The following is a 20,790-nucleotide window of genomic DNA, read 5'->3' on the forward strand; positions in this document are numbered from 1 at the left end:
TTTAAATCCTTCCAGTAAATGATGTAGAAACTCCACAGTTATACGTCTTCGGAATGATTGAAGTCAGGAACAGAATCATTTGAACGTCTTCGGAATGATTGAAGTCAGGAACAGAATCATTTGAATAAATGTCCATTATTCTTTGAAATGTCTTCAGTCAGTCAGGCATTGAGGTGATCTGTCAAATCACTTCTTTTGAAGAGTTCTGACTGAATGTAGATTGAATTTAAATAACTAGTCATCTGTGTCCTCGTGGCTTTATTATCCATCCACGATGGCTCCACACAGGACTGATGTAACCTTCAATTCGCGCTCCTTTAATGTCGTCATCTTGTTGCGCCCTCTTCTTCTGGTTTTCCAACAGGAAGGTTTCTGAATAATCGCGTGAACCAGCTCCTAATATTCTAATAATCGTAGTGATTATAGATGAAAACAAATATTCATTTGCATTTTCTTTTGCAGAATTACTCGAAATTCGGTCAAAATTTGGATACATTTGGATGGAAATGGTCTCTGACACCAATACGTGCTTTTAAATCACTCAAAAACTGTAAAAAAAAAGGTTGACTCCAGCTTAGTTGCTTCAATAAATGCATGTTATATAAAACTTGCATTTGCAGGTGCATGATTTGGTGTTTGAGATTTAGTTTTGTGTGGATTTCAGCAACAAAAATAAAGTTCTTTAACTTTTATTCCAAATTAAATTGCTGACATAAATTAATATGTACTGGGTATATGAGCTACTACATTTTAAAATTCTCAGTAATGATTGATAAGATAGATAGATAGATAGATAGATAGATAGATAGATAGATAGATAGATAGATAGATAGATAGATAGATATACTTTATTTATCCCAAGCTGGGAAATTATAGTATAGTATAGTATATAAGCTGAGATCAGAGGCATCACTAAGTCTCCCATTGATTCTTTAGATAAGGTACAGCTTTGACTAAAGTCCAAGAAACTCCTGAGAAACAGACAACAATGAAATCAGACTGAATGATCAGCTCGACATTCGGGTGTGTGCACGTTCTCATTCCTGTGTGTTTACAGAAATGTGTTTGTGTGGCTCAGCGGTTAACGTTGTCTTCAGCGACTGTGACCGACTGTGACGCGCTCCACGGAGCAAAGCTTTAATTTAAAACCTCATCATGCTGAGACACTCCAACCTGAAAGAGTGGGAGTGTGTGTGTGTGCACTTGTTCCTTCAACCTGAGGTTTGGACACTTGAATGAGTCTCCCATCAGCTGTCCGCAGAGACTGAACTTGTGACCCTGTGATCACCCGCTGGATCGCGCCGCCATCAAAGCAGACAGCCACAGACAGACATTTGTACTGACACACAGAGAGGAGGTGTTTATTAGCGACCGACGGAAACAAGCTGAGAGCTACAGCAACTGTGACGGCTTCTATTAAGGCCGACAGCTGGGGAGTCTCAGCGCTCGCCGTCACCATTAACGTTCAGCCTTACACTGTAACACATACTGAGGATGTTTGACACGGGAGAGAACATTTCTGTCTGGCAGCCTGTCTGCATGATGAACACCATCTGCACGGAAAAAAAAGAGAGGTTCGCTAATATCTATATAGCTAATAGGTTATCCAGCCAATCAGAGGGCCCTGACGTTGATATTTCCTGTAACTTGTTTCTGCTTTAGTAATCTGCGTCTTGTTTCTTGGCCAGCTGCACCTAAAAATGCAGAATATTTCTTAAAAATGCAATTATTTTGTGGTTGTGTGTGTGTGTGTTACTCAACATTTGACAGGTGTAATAGATCTTTTTCACAGCAGAGATTTGGGCTGGATTCAGACCAGGTTTTCAGCTTTTTCCATTCATTTGAACGGGGGTTATTGCATTTTGGCTGCAGAGGTGAGAGATGCATTTTCTGCCAAAAGACAAACAGCATTGGTGGAGAAAGTTGACAGTCAATCAGACCGATAAAACCTCCACAGTCAGCGTGAAATGTGACTAAAACTAAGAGCTATCCAGGTGGATTCATGGACTAAACTCTGATACTCCACCACTTGTGTTTCTGATTTTGTTTATTTAATTTACCAGCTTCTAATTCTGTGTCTGGTTTACATGCACGCTGCAGATTAGTGACATAAAGTAGTTCCCTTTGGTTTGTGTTGAGAAAGCAGTGGTTGAGCGACAGAGACAGTAAATTAGAAAGAGGGAGCGCTGGTGAATCAGAGAAATAAAAAAAAAAATTTAAATTCTGATTGTTCCAAAGCTGTTACATTCATCACAATAACCACACCCACATCCCACCACCCAACCACCCCCTGGATTTGCATGTCACAGCAGGGAAAGCACAGCTATAATTAACATTAACAATGGCTGCATACCCTTTAGTTCAACCAGTTCTAACGCCCTTGCATTGTGCACGCTGACCCTTTAATGTAATTAGTTACACCACCTGCATCTCTGCTGCTGCGACATGTCAACATGCCTGTTAAACACAGCGTCCATCTGGATCTAATTTACCGGTGTGTCTGCACAGCTGTACCGTGTCCAAGTTCAGCCTCTGTGTTCACCTTGAACCAGAATCTGACCTCTGACCTCTCTGCAGATGGAGAAAGTACAACGTATCTCTCAGCTTGAGCTCTAAACTCATTAATTACCTCTTAGAAACAACTAACTGCAACAGCAAATACATTTTACGAGAATCTATCATCGTCTGGCCTCAATAAAGAGTTTCTACAGACTCCCCCTCTCTCCTCCTCCATCTCTCTCTTCATTGAGACAACCTTTACTCCACCCTCATCTCTCTTATCACTCTTCATCCTCCTCTCGCTCTCCACTAATTATGGAATTTGCCCCAGCTGTCTGTCATAATAAGGGATGGAGGGAGCATATGAAAGGACGAGCAGCTCAGGATCGTGGAGAAAGTCAAGGTCACCGGAGAGGAAGCCTCCCTTCCTTCTCCTTCTGTCCTCCCTTTCTTGGCCTGGTTTTTCAATTTGCTTCTGATTCCTTCTTTATATCCCACAGTTCCTCTCATCTCCTTTTTTTTTTGTTGAGTTTAGAACATTTTCCCAGGTGACTTTCTCGGTTATTCAGTCCGTCAGGCTGCAACATGTCAGCTGACTTTTCCTGAAAGCTTCTGAACTTCGTCAGTGTTATCTTATCACTTTGACAGATTTAAAAAAAAAAACAAATCCATTACGCTTTAATTGGGAGCAAGTGAGTCCCCTGAGGTTTATGTGTTGCTTTGGCGTTCTCAGACATGACTTCAGAGGTTTTTATAATGATTCATCCATCCGTCAAAAGTTCTGCAATATCTCAAATATGAAAGAACTAACCAGAGGTTTTTATAATGATTCATCCATCTGTCAAAAGTTCTGCAATATCTCAAAAAAGTTTATTTGATCTTAACTTAACGAGAAAATTCTGCAAATGTTGTGAGACTGGCTTTTTAATTAGGGAGGTCAAGAGAGAGAAAGAGGTTTGGTGCTCATAGTTGAGGACATGATGAGGGTCATTCCTCCTGGAATGTCTAAATCCTTTTTTCTCACCTCATTCAGACCCATAATCCTTCAGTCCTGCACCAGAAATGCACAATCACAAACACACACAGTGCACAATCCCAAAAACAGCTACATGCCTGACCTGAAACCTGAAGCAGCCGATATCTGATGATTTCTGTGAAAAAATCGGAGAATTCAACGTTCACTTGTAATGAGGCAAAGAATCAAGATTTGAGCTTCTCTCTCAATCAGAATGCAATGTTGTCGTTCTTTATATTAACTAATGGCACACACAATCCGTGTACGACAAGTAGACCTTTTTTTTTTTACTCTGAATCAGCCTTTATTTTTCAAGTATGTATTCAGGCATAGAAGGAATTTGACTCTCGGGAAGGACCGAACAAAATGTTCTCACTTTTCAAAAGCGTCCTCTCTCCAAAGGTCTAAAACACACAGATGGAGGTACAGGGCACGTACACACACTGTGCAGGAGTTTCCACATCCTGGGGGGATGTTGAAATGTCAGACAAAGTTGTGGAACAAGGTATCAATCTGTAGAAGAACCCGGAGGATAAACTGTTCCCCGGGGCCTCTTCTATCTGTTTCACCTCCCACCCGTCCTCTTTCACTCTGCTACTAATTTCTGCTTCAATGTTTCTTGATGGCACTCAGATGCTTGAAAATGCAGGTATTCATCCTCAATGAAGTCATATTACCTCAAATAAACAATGATAAGGTTTGGAAACTTGGAAAGCCGTGCGGCAAAATGATTTGTGCAACAAATATAAGCTTGCAGGTTGCTGAATTTTCACTGCCAACTTAAAAACAGTAGCGGTAAATGTGCGATCTGTCTTTTCTCTCACCCTCCTTTCCTTCCCATCCTCCCTCCTTCCTTGTCTGCTCTGATAAGTATTCTCTGAGAAGAAGTGAGTCTTTCCATGACGAGTCTTATCTCTTCTCGTCCTCCTTCACATCTGCTTTTTTTTTTCTCCTCACTATCTTGAACACTCTTCTCATTGTCTTCCCCGTTCAGCTCTCACCCTCTTCTCCTTCTCCCTGTCACCTTATTTCCTTCTCTCCAGAGCTTTGAGAGTTATGAGTTTCCCTGGACATTCATTGTACTTGGTCTGAAATTGAAACTTTGCAGTGTTCTCTTTCTTGATATCTTCTAGTTTTGACTTGTTATTGAGTAAAGTCGACAGTTTTGTAATAATTCAGATAGCAAAACTATTTGAAGTTACAAATGTTTTTGTTTTTGTCTCAGTTAAACCTCACTCGGCTCCAACTATAAATCCCCTCTCAAGGGTTTGCACCATTCCATTTATTCCAGCGGGAAGTCAGTGTTTCCGTCTCTGTGACATCCCTGGAACGCATCACATCACCAAGTCTTAACCCGGCTTTTCTGTTCCTGCACCGACACGTCCGAGGTGGTATATATATATATGTGGGTTTGTGCAAACCGTCATGAAGATGGAAAGATAAAGACAGACAGTCTGTAATCTTTACATTTCTCGAGTGTTTCAGAAGCGCTGAGATCACTGGCTGAGCGTGTATGGGCGGGCTGCGTGGATGTATAGCTGTTAAAGCTGCAGGTTGTCTTTAGCCTCCGGGTGGTGAAATGCCACCTGGAGGACTGTGCGGCTGGAATATCGAGGTGGTTATTGGGAACATGCAGGCTGTTATTAGGTACACTTCTCTGAAAGTGTTGGTCGGGTTTTCTCTTCCTTTCATTTACTGATAATGTGCAGTTACAGATGACACTATGCTCTGCTGTGCTAAGATCACGCTTTAATTAAAGTTTATGTCCCGTCTCTCAGTTTAACACAGCAGGAGATCATTTGGGGAATGCACAGAAAGCTTACAGGTCAGTTAGCCTGGGGCTAGATGTGACATTTGCAGCCTCAAATATTCGATATCCCCACCCGTAGCCTGAGGCTCACTAACCCCACCTCAGACCGGGCTTATCTCTGTCTTTAAAAGGTTATATCAGCCTGGAAGCTCTGGATGAAGGTGATAAATGCAAGTGTGACCTAAGTTAAAGTTATTTCGATCACAGCTGATTGCTGACCACCTTTTCAGATGACATGAACGTGTTTCAGTACAGAACTCATGTCTCATTGTTCGACAGATGGACACAAGCGTCTCAGTTGTGTTGGAGGATAAATCACTGGACAGCAGAAGAGTCCAAGTCTCTGCTTTTGATAGACACGGTCTCATTTTTCAGCCCTTTAATAATTCATCATGACACGTTTAAAGAGGCGTCTTGTTTTAAACGGTGAAACTTTAAACTGTCAGAAAATGTTCTCACTGAAATCGAAGAGGAGCCGTGACAGTCTGTCCTCCGGGAATCTCGGTCAGGAATTCTGTCCTGGAATCCTGAAGGGACAGTGGACGGACATTCCCAAACCCCCGGAGAGAGAGAGAGTGAGGAAGGGACAGCGTAGACAGAAATGAATTTCCTCCTTTAATGTGAAGTTTGTTCATGCAAAACTTCAAAAAGCATCGACCCAAACTTCACGACAGGGCTTCAGTTTGAAGACCGTAGAGCTGCAACTACAACGGTCCTGAACTTTATGAGGTTTGGACACTTGAATGAGACTTTGAGAGTCGACTGCAAGCAGCAGATCTACTCATTAAGGTTAAAGGACTTATAAATAATATAAAATAATGAGCCGCTTCTGAACTTTGGTCTTTTTAGTGTCTTTGTGTTTAAAATTCATGGCCTGATGAGAATTTGTGGATTCGTCTTGAATCTTCTTGAGAATGATCTTTAAATCTTCTTGCATGTCCAAATTGTGACGTTGGATTTCTCAGATCGGAATATCTTCTTGCATGTTTTGATTAATTCATCTGATCTGTTCCTTGTTGCTTCTTTTGTGAGTTTCACATCCACTGATAACGAAGACGATGATGAGAGTGTTTTGGAATGAAAGAAAGAGAAAGATGGAGAGGGAGGTGTAGAGACATTCATGACGGTGGATTAGGAAAGGAGGAAAAAAAAAGACACACAGAGATTGACTTGGAATGTGAGGAATGACCTTCATTCTTTGGGAGCTGTCCAAGACCCGGCCACACACATTCGTGTGTGTGTGTGCGTGTGTGTGTGTGTGTGTGTGTGTGTGTGTGTGTGTGTGTGTGTGTGTGTGTGTGTGATTACAGCAGCTGCTCCTCAGCCTGGCACCACTGGATCTGTCTGCAGAGACGGAGTGAGACAGATTACACACTTGACTGACAGATAATAAGACGAGTCGGTGGTGGAAACAGTGAAGGAGACGGATTCAGACAAATCAGACTTCGAATATCTGTACAAGATGTTTTATGATCTGAAGTCTGGAGCAAACAGTTGGGAACGATCTGCCGTACCAACCGTAACGTAATATCACCTCCACGTCTCGTCTTTTCACGACCTGTCTCACGTTTGTTTGTTGTTGTTTAATCCAGACACAAAATTCTTCTTCTTGTCCTGACTCACAGAGACAGACTACAAGGTGGGCTGACTCTTGATGCTGTGACCCTGTGGAGGTACAGCGTGATGCCAGACAGGGTCACAGGGAATGTAGAAGTATTTATGTTATACATCAGTGGCCTCATGAGGAGCTTTCATGTTGAGTGACTGATAGATTTATTAATCCCACGAACTGGGAAATTCTTTTTATACTCTGTTTTTATTTACATGCATTTTAACCCAGATGCAGTACAAGGCATAGACATGCAATTTTGGAGAGAGATGGTGGAGTGATGGGCAGCAGTTTGGGGGGATCGGTGCCTTGCTCAAGGGCACCTCGGCAGTGCCCAGGAGGTGGACTGGCACCTCTCCAGCTACCAGTCCACCTTCCATATTTTTGGTCCATGTGGGACTTGAACCGGCCACCCTCCGGTTCCCAAGCTACTGCCGCAGTGACTGATGGATGGAAAGCTGAAATTTGCATCCTTCCTTGACTAAATTATTGATTAACTTTCTTCTTCTTCTTCTTATGATCATAAAAAATACCCGTCCTGATCCGCACAGCCCAAAGCAGCATCTTCAGATTACTTGTTTTGTCTGACCAAAACCAAAACCCACCTGTAATGTTGATGATAAAAAGCAGAACAAGTAAAAAATGCTCACGTTTAGGAGGCTGGAAACATTTTCTGTTTGACATTTTTGCTTAAAAACGTACAGAAAATGAGCCGGTTCAGTCAAAATTGCTTCAAAATCATTAAATTAGCTTTTTCGTTCAGTCAAAATTGCTTCAAAATCATTAAATTAGCTTTTTCTTTCGGCATACAACCTTTGCCAGATGCAGTCCACCTCAAAAACATCCACACATGATGACCTGTGTGACATGAATGTATGTTATTATCGTGTTTTATTGAAATAAAGTAACACTGAGTCACTTTGTTCTGAGAGGACGCAGTTTAACTCTCTCCTACATACTGACAGATGCAGCTGCAGCTCCGGCTCTCCTTTACAACACGGCCAGTATTTCCTCGGTCCTGTGTTTCATCAAGCTCACACACACACACACACACACACACTCACTCTCTCTTGACGCCCTCGAGACGCCAGAATAATCTGCCCATCCGCCTGGATTACTGTAAAGAGATTCACACGCGCCTCCACACACACACACCAGAACATCTGTCGGTGCTGTGCGATGTCAGTGTGTGTCACCGGAGCGAGTGTAGGCTGTGATTAAAGAGCGTTCTCTCCGGGGAAGGAAACTTTTAAAGCTCAGCTCTGGATCGATTCCAGTCGATCTGCGTTAGTGCTAAAATTAGTCGTTAATTAATGATAATTAATGAGTTTGTGGACTTTAAATATCAAACATATGGTGTACATACACTGTAACCGAAGCTCAGAGGTCTAGGCAATAACACACACAGAGCTGTGTGTTTTCTGCTGTGTTTTTCTGACATTTATCAGCTGTCACACACACACACACACACACACACACACCCAGCATGAGAACAGTGACTCTTTCTGTCCTCCGACCTCGGCAGAGTTCAGATTTATTTCAGTAATTCTTTCAGATTTCGATGAACAGAGAGCAGCGTCTGTCTGTGAGCAGTTGATTGGATGGTGATGGTGATGGTGATCCAGATGTGGAGTTCAGACCGTTCACAACGTTGTTTAGTCCAAAAATACCAAAGGTGAAATCTCCAGGTGCCTTTTATCATCTGACCAACAGCACGGCACCTCCCAAAAGACTCAAATATTTTCATCCATGAAGTGAAAACCGCTGAATTACTTGAATTTTTCATCGACTGTCAAAATGAAATCCAATTAATTTTCTCGTGGATGAACTAATTGATTAATCAGCAACATTTCAGCTCTGAATGAGTATGTGTACAAAAAGTTCAGTAAAGGCTCTGACTCAACAGGTGACCTTTAAAGTTTATCGCTTCACTTTTATCTCTCTCTGCACAGTTTGTACATGTGGAAGCTTTTCCTCCCTCCTTCCTTCATCCCTCCCTCTCTCCTTCCTTCATCCCTCCCTCCTTCCTTCATCCCTCTCTCCTTCCTTCATCCCTCCATCCTTCCCTCTGTCCCTTTTGTTGTGTGTCTCCCGTCTTATCTCCATGGTTACCTGAGGCACCGGGAATGTGGTGCCACCAAGGAATGTGTACAATTATTAAACCAGCCAGAGGCCAGACACACACACACACACACACACACCACACACACACACATGCATTCCTCAGACGTACATACACACATATATCACATGGGCATGTACATTAAACACATGGATTAGTTCATATTTTGAATTCAGACGCGTGTCGGCCTGATGCTCAGATATTAAAGCAGCTCATTACAGCGGGCGTTAGATGTTTTTAGGATTAGTATTTGAATCTGTTTAGCTCCTGAAGACGTTTTCAGAAGCCCGGGTCGCTGCTTCGGGCCTCCTGCCTGCTCTCCTCCCTGCTCTCCTGCCTGCTCTCCTGCCTGCTCTCCTGCTCTCCTCCCTGCTCTCCTCCCTGCTCTCCTGCCTGCTCTCCTGCCTGCTCTCCTGCCTGCTCTCCTGCCTGCTCTCCTGCCTGCTCTCCTGCCTGCTCTCCTGCCTGCTCTCCTGCCTGCTCTCCTGCCTGCTCTCCTGCCTGCTCTCCTGCCTGCTCTCCTGCCTGCTCTCCTGCCTGCTCTCCTGCCTGCTCTCCTGCCTGCTCTCCTGCCTGCTCTCCTGCCTGCTCTCCTGCCTGCTCTCCTGCCTGCTCTCCTGCCTGCTCTCCTGCCTGCTCTCCTGCCTGCTCTCCTGCCTGCTCTCCTGCCTGCTCTCCTGCCTGCTCTCCTGCCTGCTCTCCTGCCTGCTCTCCTGCCTGCTCTCCTGCCTGCTCTCCTGCCTGCTCTCCTGCCTGCTCTCCTGCCTGCTCTCCTGCCTGCTCTCCTCCCTGCTCTCCTGCCTGCTCTCCTGCCTGCTCTCCTGCCTGCTCTCCTCCCTGCTCTCCTGCCTGCTCTCCTGCCTGCTCTCCTGCCTGCTCTCCTCCCTGCTCTCCTGCCTGCTCTCCTGCCTGCTCTCCTGCCTGCTCTCCTGCCTGCTCTCCTCCCTGCTCTCCTGCCTGCTCTCCTCCTGTCATCACATTACCTGTCGTCCTTGTGAGGTGACGCAGTAACGCTCGTGTCTCTTTTAGCGCCGCGTCCTCGTGTTTGGACGAGGCGAAGTGGTTTCAGGACGTCTTCGATGGCTCGAGAAGCTGACTCGTGACTTTAATGACGAGCTTCTAAAGTTTTCTTCTTGATCTTGTTTCCGCTGCTCTCTGTAAATGTTTTCTGCTTCATCGTCTCTTCTCTGCCCTTTATTTCTCTTTTACACTAGTTTGACCTGTTGCTGGCTGCCCGTTGCCACGGTAACGGCAGTCTCAATTGATGGGATTGACAGGCAATTCAGGGAGGCGGACCTGGGAGGCCACCACTAATCCATAAATCCTGTGTGTGTGTGTGTGTGTGTGTGTGTGTGTGTGTGTGTGTGTGTGTGTGTGTGTGTGTGTATGTCAGCAAAACTCTTTGTTGAAACTAAGCGTGTGTGTGTTTGACCAGGCAACAGACTGACTCCCACCGAGAGCTGGAGACAGACAGCTGAGAGACACAGCGCAGTGTGTTGGTTTCATTTTGTGTTTTTATTCTGGTTTCAGTGTTTCATCAGAACTTCATCAAACCGTTTATGTCAGTGAGAGAGAGAGAGAACGAAAAACGAGTCACCCTGACAGACTTTGGACACAAAGTGTGGGAACATTTGTCAAAGGTTTTCTGAAGTTTTGGAAAGGTGTCCACCTGACCTCCGTCTGTTAGCATCTAAAAACTGGTGAGCGTGTGTGTGGGAGCGCTTTGAGTGGTCGGAAGTCTAGAAAGGAGATAAATAAACGTACACACTGTTGGGGGCTTTTATTTTGAAAAGTCTATCAAACATCCGGATCTTCCTGTAAGATTTATTTTACCCCCTGTGCATCACATCAGGCACACTAATGGTAAATGGACACATTCACACACTGATGGCTTTGGCTGCCATGCAAGGTTTGAGGAGTTAACCATTCATACGCGTAGACGCAACCTTCAGGAGCAACTCTGGGTTCAGTATCTTTCCCACTTCGACACGCAGACTGGAGGAGTTGTGACATATTGTGTCTGTAATTCATAAATAATTCATAATTAATTATCGATCAAACAATATCGAATTTATTTATATTTTGTCTTATTGTGCTTCGTTTCAAACACATTCTTAGAAGTTTCTATTCATAATCGCACCACAATGTTTCACACAATGAGGCCAAACATATTGACAGATGTTTTAGATCCTTTCACTGCCTGCTGAAGCTGCTGCTCATTGTAAACGATGAAGCCGCCTGCTCTGAGCAGATCAGCTGACGTCTGTGCGTGTTCAGTCGTGTGTTTCCAGTTAGAACCTTCGTCTCCGGTTCAGAGGATCCGCTCTGAAGCTCGCTGCTGCCTGAGCAGGTCAAACTCTAACCCTGGAATCAGAGGAATGCTTCTGGATTTTTCTTTCAATATGTCTGGTCCCCCTCCATCCCGAGGGACGAGTAGAGGCCTCGCTTTCTGTTTCCTGTCCTTCAGATCTCTTTCAGACACACACACATACGTATATGCTAATACACACCGTGGCTGAAGCCTTTATCTGTGTTTGAAGAACAAAACACTTCTTCCAATGGGAGAAAACTGGAAGTTGCTGTGTTGTCGTATTCAAAAGTCTCCAGCTGTTGGAGCAACAAAGTACGGGTGGTTGGACGGATGGAGACGGATGGAGGAACTTGAGTCTCTTATGTCAACAGATGACATGTGACATGGTGTCCTCCTCCTCCATCTCTCTGTCCTCCTTCTCCCTCATTCATCAGTATGAAACACTTCTGACATTCCACAGTGAGGGAGTAGTAGTGTGTGTGTGTGTGTGTGTGTGCGTGCGTGTGTGCGTGTGTGTGTGTGTTGTCAACACATCTGACAGAGCTGCCTGTCAGAAGGAGGAAGTCTGGAGATCACAGGTCGAACACCATTGATGGATGATCAAAGCGTGTGTGTGTGTGTGTGTGTGTGTGTGTGTGTGTGTGTGTGCGTGCTCTAAGACAAAGACCAGCTGAGTGTTGGACGTGTTGTAACACGGAAAGAAAGATAAGTTGATTTGTTTTTTTTTACATTCAAAGACTCAAATCAGACTTTCAGTCAAACACTGTGTGGAATCAGACTGACAGTTTTGTCCTTTAGAGAGTGAAATCTGATGTCACTGTGTTTCTATAGCACTCTATATGTGCACAGTATAAATGTATGAGCTGAAGCTCCAATGAGAGTGTCAGTTATCCTGGAAAGAGGAGTTCATTTGGGTGGCGTGACTCCGACTGTGTTTGTTGCAATTCGCTGCAAGTTTGAGAGCGAGCTGGATAAAATCGACAAATAAAACAATTTGTATCGAAGTAAAATCTGACATCAGGAAAGTGTTCATGCATAAAAACATTTACACATCCGCCCTGTGATTTCGATCGGCCCGTGTTACACCACCTAACCTTCCATGGAGCTTCCAGCCTCTGAATGTCAGACTGTACAGATGTATTCCTCTCTCCACTTGATTTGCTTTCGGTATCATGGGATCAATGAATATTATAGCATCACATGCTTCATTATAAATGAACTCCCAACACACACACACATACTGTAGAGGAGGTGATTGTGATCGGTCCTCGTGTTATCGTGTTGTTTCAGTGAGTTCTGTTCAGTCCCTCCGTCTCTCTCCGCCCGCGTTTGTCATCGCTGTCTGAAGACGCTTTCAGGAAATTAACGAGGGATGACAGGTGAAAGAAAAGAGTCTGCAGACAGGGGGAGGTTATGGAGCAGCATCTGGTGTTCATTAGCGACAGGACTCAGCCCTTTTTGATAATAACTCGTAACGTGTAACACGACATCACAGATCAGACGTGTTGGAGCTGTTGACGGGACGTCTCTGAGGACAAATGTCTGATTAGTTCCTCTCTTTGCCCTTTACACGACTTTTCCATCTCATTTCCTTTAGTTTACTTTTCTGTCCTTTACTCCCTTTTGTTTCATTTCTTTCTTTTCTGTTCGCTTTACATCCTTTCATTTCTTTCAGGTTTATCCTTTCTTTTCTTTTAACTCCTTGACTTTCCTGTTGTTCCTTTCCTTGAAGTTCCTTTCATTTCCTATTCTTACTTTTCTTTCTGTCCTTTCCTCATTTCCTTTTCATTCCTTTGATTTAATTTCCTTTCCTTTCTCTTCACTTTACCCCCTTTACATTACTTTTTCCCTTTCATTTCCTACGCATCCTTTTCTCTTGGCGTTTCTTTTCTGTCCTCTGCTCCTCACAGTCAGTAACCAGTTTAATAAAGACAAATAAGCTGATATGAAACAAGTTTTGCTTGCTTCGACTTCTCGATGTACAAGTTTTGATCTTGTTATATGATAGTGAAAGTAACATATTGTCTAAGCAGAAATGTTAATTATGTCTGAATGTGTTTTTAATGTTTGAATCTTCTCTGTGTCTCTGCAGCTCTTCCACGTCGCCTACGTCTTGATCAAGTTTGCAAACTCTCCCCGTCCGGACCTCTGGGTTCTGGAGAGATCCATCGACCATGGGCAGACCTACCAACCCTGGCAGTACTTTGCCTGTAAGTACACACACACACACACACATATATACAATGCATACATACATTTGTGTGACTCCAGATGTTATTGGGACCAAACCGAGTCAGATTCCATCAGCACCACTTCATGCCGTCCTAACCTCCCCGAGGGGCTCGGCTTAATTCTGCCTCTGATCTCAGAGTTAAACAGCGGCCCTGAGGGGCACGCGGCTGATTGGTTGGTTGTTTCGGTGGTTAAAATCAGAGTAGTGGGGGGGTGGTGGGGGGCGCGTTCATTGCATCATTGAGCTGCCAGCTGATTGGTTGTGGCAGCTGTCAGTCCAGGTGAGCTGCAGGGGAATTCCAGGCATGATTCCCGACAGGTCGCAGCTTGATGTGAAAAAAGAAAGAGGCAGAGGGGGTTCAGGTCTGCCTCACCTGTGAGTGTGTGTGTGTGTGTGTGTGTGTGTGTGTGTGTGTGTGTGTTCCCACATAATGACCTGGCATTAATTAGCATTATTGAAAGCTGCCCCAGGTGTCTGAGATGGCAGAGAAGTGAACTCAGTAAACCACAGTGTGGTAAATACATTTCTGCAGATACACTGTACACCAGTGTACTCACAGAGGGACTCACTGTCTGCGTGTTCAGTGCCGTCCAAACCAGATGAAGGACCGCCAGGGCAGATCTTCAGTTTCCTCGATGTGACAGTAAACAGGAAGCGAATAAAAGCAAAACTCCATTCACGCCTTTGATCTATTTCAGATTCAGAGTTTATGTAGCGAGACGTAACGTCCAACCATCTGTCCACAGAGAACATGCAGCACAGAGCAGATCGAGCTGACAGGAAGTCAACAGGCACAGGAAATCTGGCAAACTTTCAAAATAAAACGCGGACAATATTTAACGAGATAGCCTAAGAAAACCACCCACGTTAAAAACGTCTGGTGGGCAAAAACGTTCCTCTTGTGAAATGTAGAAACAAAGATGGTGTAAACGTACAGTCAGAGGGAGTGTGTGTGTGTGTGTGTGTGTGTGTGTGTGTGTGTGTGTGGTTGTGTGTGTGGTTGTGTGTGTGAGTAAATTATTGTTGGCCACAAAGCTGTAAATCACAAATCTATTTGACAGTTTTAGTTTGAACTGCTGCAGCTGTTAACACACACACACACACCCTGACACACACACACACACACACACACCCTCTTTTCTGTGGGTTTGGGTTAAACAGATGTCAACTTGATTTGACAAGTTAAAAATTAAAGTGAAATCCCCTCTTCGTCTTCGTCTTCATCTTCATCTTGTTTTCCCGATCTTTCTCTCTTCTTCTGTATCGAGGACAAATGTGAAACTATTCCAAGCATCGCGTCTTCAGACTGTCAAACACACTTTTACAGTTTGATCATTAAACTAAAAGGCAGACGAGGGTTTCTCTAACAGCCAGTGTTTACGTGACGAGATGAAGTGAAACGATGAAGCTGCCCCACACGTGGAGAATCTTTCTCAGTCTGTCTCAAACAAGCTGCCCCACACGTGGAGAATCTTTCTCAGTCTGTCTCAAACATAGAGTTAGTCAGTCGTCTCCAGTTTGGCATTGAGATCTGCTGTAGGTCAGCCTACATCATATCAGCTGGATTATAGCCTGATCTGAAAGACGTAGGTGTCAGGTCTGGTCAGGTCAGGACGATGAACATCAGGCACAACAATCGATGGTTTGATCCAGGACGCCTCACGACTTCCAGACAAGAAGACGAGCGTCCTTCACGACGTTCTCCGATAGGAGCACAGAACGCTCTTCGAAAGAGGAATGATGATATGTTGGTGCTGCGAGAGACGACCAGAAAAACAAACGCACATACGACAGTTTGTTTACATCCTTTTTCCTAGAAGTCAGTCCCACATCATGAAAGACGGCAACCTATGATTGGTCGAGGAGTAACGTGGAGTCCGTCATGTTTCCAGCTCTAATCATCTAATCTGACACAGTGACCGTCTTAACAGACAAAACATCGTCGGCAGATGATCCAGCTGTTGTGAAGCTGAGGACTGTTTGGCTCACTAAACAGAGACACTCCACTAATTATCACACGAGTCGCGTCATTAAAGATAGTTTCACCCTCGTTAAAGTTAAACACGTTAAATGATGTCCACGTGTTTGAAAGTATGTTCTCTGTGTCCTTTCAGCCTCGAAGAGAGACTGCATCGAGCGTTTTGGACAGAGGACCATCGAGAGGATCAACAGCGACAACGACGTCATCTGCACCACCGAATACTCACGGATCGTCCCGCTGGAAAACGGAGAGGTGAGCGCCAGTGCATGAGATACTTTGTCCACAGCTGTGAGCTGAAACAATCTTAATCAGCTCTATTCGCTTCATGGAGAAAACGATATAATCCTCTGACGTTTGCAGGATTTTGTCAGGCGGTCATGTTTATGTTTCCACACCTGTTTTGTTGGCTGATAACGTCTCCGTCCTCCTCCTCAGATCGTGGTGTCTCTGGTGAATGGTCGGCCCGGAGCGATGAACTTCTCCTACTCACCGGTACTGAGGGACTTCACCAAGGCCACCAACATCAGGCTCCGCTTCCTGAGAACCAACACACTGCTGGGACACCTGATGGGCAAGGCGCTCCGCGACCCCACGGTCACCCGCAGGGTAAGAAGATGTCGGGAATTAATCAGCACTCATTCATATTCTTCCCAGTAAAGATTACTTCTGTTGACATCCGTACAGGTCTATTTATATATTTGGATGCAGATATTTTGCTGATATTCTTTCATATAACAGAGCCAGGCTAGCTGTTTCCAGTCTTTATGCTGAGCTATGCGTCTCCTGGCTCCAACTCCATGTTAACTATACACACAGGTACAGTACTCAAATACTCATGCTGTGTATTGTTGTCATTTTGCAGTATTACTACAGTATCAAAGACATCAGTATCGGAGGACGCTGTGTGTGTAACGGACACGCTGAGGCCTGCAACGCCGAGGACCCCAACGACCCCTACAAGTAAGACACACACACACACACAAGTCACTCAACGCTGTAAACACACACATTAAAACATTCACACCCGCGAGCGAAGGCTCCAATCTGAGGCACAAGGGCTTCATTGATTCTGTGCTGTGGTTTCATCCGGAGCCAGCGATGTCTGTCTTCATCGGGTCGACGTACCTTCATACCTGCAATGCAAATGAGATACGAGATATGTTACAGCGCACGAGGCTGCAGAGAAAACACACAAGGAGAGGAGAGAGTGAAACGTGACATCTTAATTAGGTAAATGTCAGAATGTCTGGAATGCGCAACAGCTTCTAAATTAATAAAATGTCTTCTGCTGCCGGGTGATTTTGTCGTTGGTGTCAAATCACGAGCAGAAAAAGTCGAGTCAGAACACACGAAGGGTCGAGTACCAACCTGACATCTGGAACTGAATGAAAGTATCTCGTGTTCTGTCAGTTCCTCAGCAGAATAAAAACAGCAGCTATTGGTTTTCAGTTCACTTTTTTTTGACTTTCTTGTTTCTGCATTCGAGTCAAACTGATTCATTAATCAGAAGAGGAGACATGAGAAACGCAGAGAAGGATTTAGTGGAATCTATCGATGTAGGTGCTGATCAAAGAACAAACTACACTGGCCACAAACACACAGAAAACGATGATGTGAGACTGAGACCAACATCACATGAAGTGAATCTAAGATTTCCACGATGTGTCGTCATTGAGTCTGCGTTCATTTCTGTATTAGAACAAATCCAAATGCAGATTTGCTTGAACGGCATGCGGGGAGCTCCCAGACGGGTCAAAACAACGCCGTGATCCAGCTGACGTGCTGTTGCCATGGTGATTCTGAACCTGTTGACCAGAGCTGTGTTTGTGTTGTATCATAAAATTTAAACGACGTCTGTAAGTCAGGTTCCCGTTTAAACACAGAGGAAGCGAAACGTTGCGAGGACAGGCCGAGGATGAGGAGTAAATAAGTGACAGAGAGGGATGATGGGAAGTGTTGTCTTTCAGTGTGTTCGTGAAGTTTTACGAGACTGGAACAGCTGGAGCGGATGGGAAGTGTTATGATTACAATGTCTATGTAAATAAAGTTTTCATTTAGTTCTTATTGTTGAGGAAGAAACAAGACGGAGCTCGTTTGAGTACGTGTAGAGTGTATGAATGACTCACGGTGGATCTGACAGTAATAATGGCTTATTGTAAAATCCTCCACAGTCTGCAGGTCAGTACACACACACACACACACACACACACACACACACACACACTGACAAACTGCACACAAACTTTGTGCGATCCACATATACATCACAAAGTTACACATGTATTATTAAATTAATCACACGTTACCCACTTCCACTGCTCGTGAGACACCGACACTTCACACACTTTTATTATGTATCACCTACATCTGTACATCTACACACACACACACACACACACATATGCATGCATTAACACACACACTTGTGCGGGCTTGTTGAAGGTATCTGGAGACAGGCACTTGTAAAGCCGGTGATGAAGCTCTTTCCGTGCGGTTACGCATGAGTGATTTTGGGAATCTGGGCGGAAAGGAGGGATTTGAGCGGGAGGCCGTGGAGGGATTGTCAGATACTTTGATGTACAGTGGAGGTGAATATCTTGATGCTGGGACGAGGGAGATGCTGGTTCACGCTGTGAACTCGACATTCAGCAGCAGGCTGATCTGTTTTGTTTAGTTTAAAATCAGTGGTTGTTAATCCGGCGCAGCGGGAACCGGAGGCAGTGAAATAACTTATATAATTATGACGTCTGGTTTTTATTTTATATTATAAACTCTCAAGATTCAAGTTAAAGTCCTTTTTAACCCCTACATTACACTGGGCATGGCTCTGCTGCGGCCGTTCTAGACAATGATCGTGATTCCACCGGGAAAACGTCCCAGAGGCCTGAATATGTGGCAGCGAAGAGTGGATCGAGCCAGCTGGAAGTCAGACACAGAAACGGCATAGAGAATCTGGTCAACTTTCAAAATAAAACATCCTGTGCAGACTCCTGATTATAAAGACTGAGTAAAGGGAAATTAAGAAGTGTGGAATGGGATGCAGCGATAGATCACGTAGGTGTCTCTGTGTTTTCAGAGGTCACAAGGCAAAAGATTGATCAGGAAAACACATAATAGTTCATTTTACAGACTAAATGTCCCCTAAAAAATATATATATATGTATATGTGTGTGTGTGTGGATCAATAAAAGTAAATATGGATGAAGGAATAATAAGAAAAAGGCACAAAGGATCAGTGATGGAGGGTATTCACTCTTTTTTCAGCCACAGCCTGATGTTGTCTTCATTTTGATGCCAAATGATTTTGATTTGGAGACTCAACGTTCTGCACAGCAGCTAACGGAGGAACGTAAATGGATCCTGTGCTTGTTTCTTGGTCGTAGTGAGTCCCTGAGACGAGACAAAGACTCACTGCAGGCAGAGAGACTGCAGGAATTCTCCAAAAGTCATGTCTGTGTCTCATGGACACTGACCAGATCAGAGTTCAGCCGCACACACTCTGTCAGGTGTGTGTTGAAATGCAGTGTGACCTCTGTGTGTGTGTTTGATGGGTGTTTGTAATATCTCGGGGGGCCCCGACAGTTACCGCAAAAAGACGTGTGCATACTTTCACAGACACATCTTCACACGCAGGCAGATGTTTGTGTTTGCTCGTCTTTAAACTCAGCTTTATATTAATGCCACCAAGCTGGTACAGACAGGTTTAAACAAATTGTAAGAAGAGAGAGGAATTTGTTGCCGAACTCGTCAGACTCACGTCTAAAATATCTTCCAAAACACAATTATGTGTAATTCAACCGAGTGTAAAATACACAGAGGCGTTTTAATGGCTCCAGCTTTACAGTCCAGATTTCACGTGTGCTTTAATCTCTTTCAAACACCCTCAGTGTGAGCCGGGGTATAAATTTACACCACACAGAGTGTTTATGCTGCCAGGATGATGTATGGCAGTTTAGCAGAGTGTCTGCAGGCTGAGGACTCAACCTGAATATACACAGGATCACGTCTGTCGTCATGTCTTCACTCCCTTCATATTTTATCAGAGGGATTTAAGGAGATTACGGTGATAAGGTCCCATTATCATCCTCTGAAGCTGTATTAGCTCTTTATGCTCCTGCAGTATGTTCTCCTTGCAGTAAATGTGTGTTCATGTTATGGAGGTTTGAAATGACGCTTAGCAGAACAAACACAGTCTGAATTTACTGTACATGCTGAAGTGTCGAGCCTCACGGTAGAATTTGATTTATTTTTTAATCTTTGACGCAGCTTTGCAAAGGTTTGGTTACAACAGCCGCAGCCTAGGATGAAAATATGAGTCAAAAAATATGGAAGTGCAACCACGATTCCAAAGAAGTTCATATGTTCGGCCTATATTCAATTTAATAAGGATTTCAAGGATTTCAAGGAGTTTTTATTGTCATTACAACACATGTAAACATGGGATGAAACGAAAATTGGTTTCCCCTGGTCCCGGAGCAGCCCAATATCAAATATAAAATATATAAAGTAAAAACAAGTATATACAATAAATAGAAGAACAACAGCAGTATAACACTATGTTGAGGTAGTGACATTGTGCAAGTGTCCAGGTTGTGCAAACAGCTGCATTGTGCAAGTATTGCAGTGCAAGGTAGTGCCCTCCAGGAGAGGTGTAAACCATTTCATATAATGGGTGGAGATTGTAAAGCGGTATCTTCTGTCGTAGAGTTATAGAGTTACAGTTAGAAGCAGTTGGCGGTTACTTTAGCAGGTGCAAGTGTATGTATTTACTTTGTTGGGTTACGATGTTCTGTGCCACAAGGCCACCTGCCAGGCTCTGAATTTCATCACATGAAAGTGAGCTTTGTTCCTAAAACATAAAACGTGATCAAAGACACACACGCACAGTCAAGCTAAACCCTTCTGCATAGTCGTACAGTATTCAGTTATCTTCATGTATATATAATATTAATGTTGGTCTGACTGATTTGTGTTTGGAGATAGACCAGCGTTTGGTGAACTGATATTTAAATACCAAAGCTGCTTAATAAAGGAGAATTCTTCATGAGTATTTTATTTGTAAGGAGTAAACATGCCGACGCAGCACCATCCTGCCACCTCGCAGAAAGGCTCAAATACATAACAGACATAACTGATGCAGTGTGTGAATGAGTCAGAGTTCAATAGCGACTACCTTCATGTGTCGGAATGAAAAACAGCTGGTCACTATG

The 20,790-nt window shown here is 44.0% G+C and overlaps 1 protein-coding gene across 4 annotated transcripts in view; it reads left to right on the plus strand.

The window, feature by feature from the left end:
- lama5 (laminin, alpha 5) overlaps positions 1-20,790 on the plus strand; it is an 81,505-nt gene that overhangs the window by 25,824 nt on the left and 34,891 nt on the right. For all 4 annotated transcript variants that reach the window (XM_027288366.1, XM_027288367.1, XM_027288364.1 and 1 more), the window contains 4 exons: positions 13,459-13,576; positions 15,714-15,832; positions 16,016-16,186; positions 16,443-16,540. In XM_027288366.1, the coding sequence (XP_027144167.1) occupies positions 13,459-13,576; positions 15,714-15,832; positions 16,016-16,186; positions 16,443-16,540 (506 nt within the window). The remainder of the gene's footprint in view (positions 1-13,458; positions 13,577-15,713; positions 15,833-16,015; positions 16,187-16,442; positions 16,541-20,790) is intronic.

Source organism: Larimichthys crocea, chromosome XV, assembly GCF_000972845.2.
Source record: "Larimichthys crocea isolate SSNF chromosome XV, L_crocea_2.0, whole genome shotgun sequence".
Taxonomy (NCBI): Eukaryota; Metazoa; Chordata; class Actinopteri; family Sciaenidae; genus Larimichthys; species Larimichthys crocea.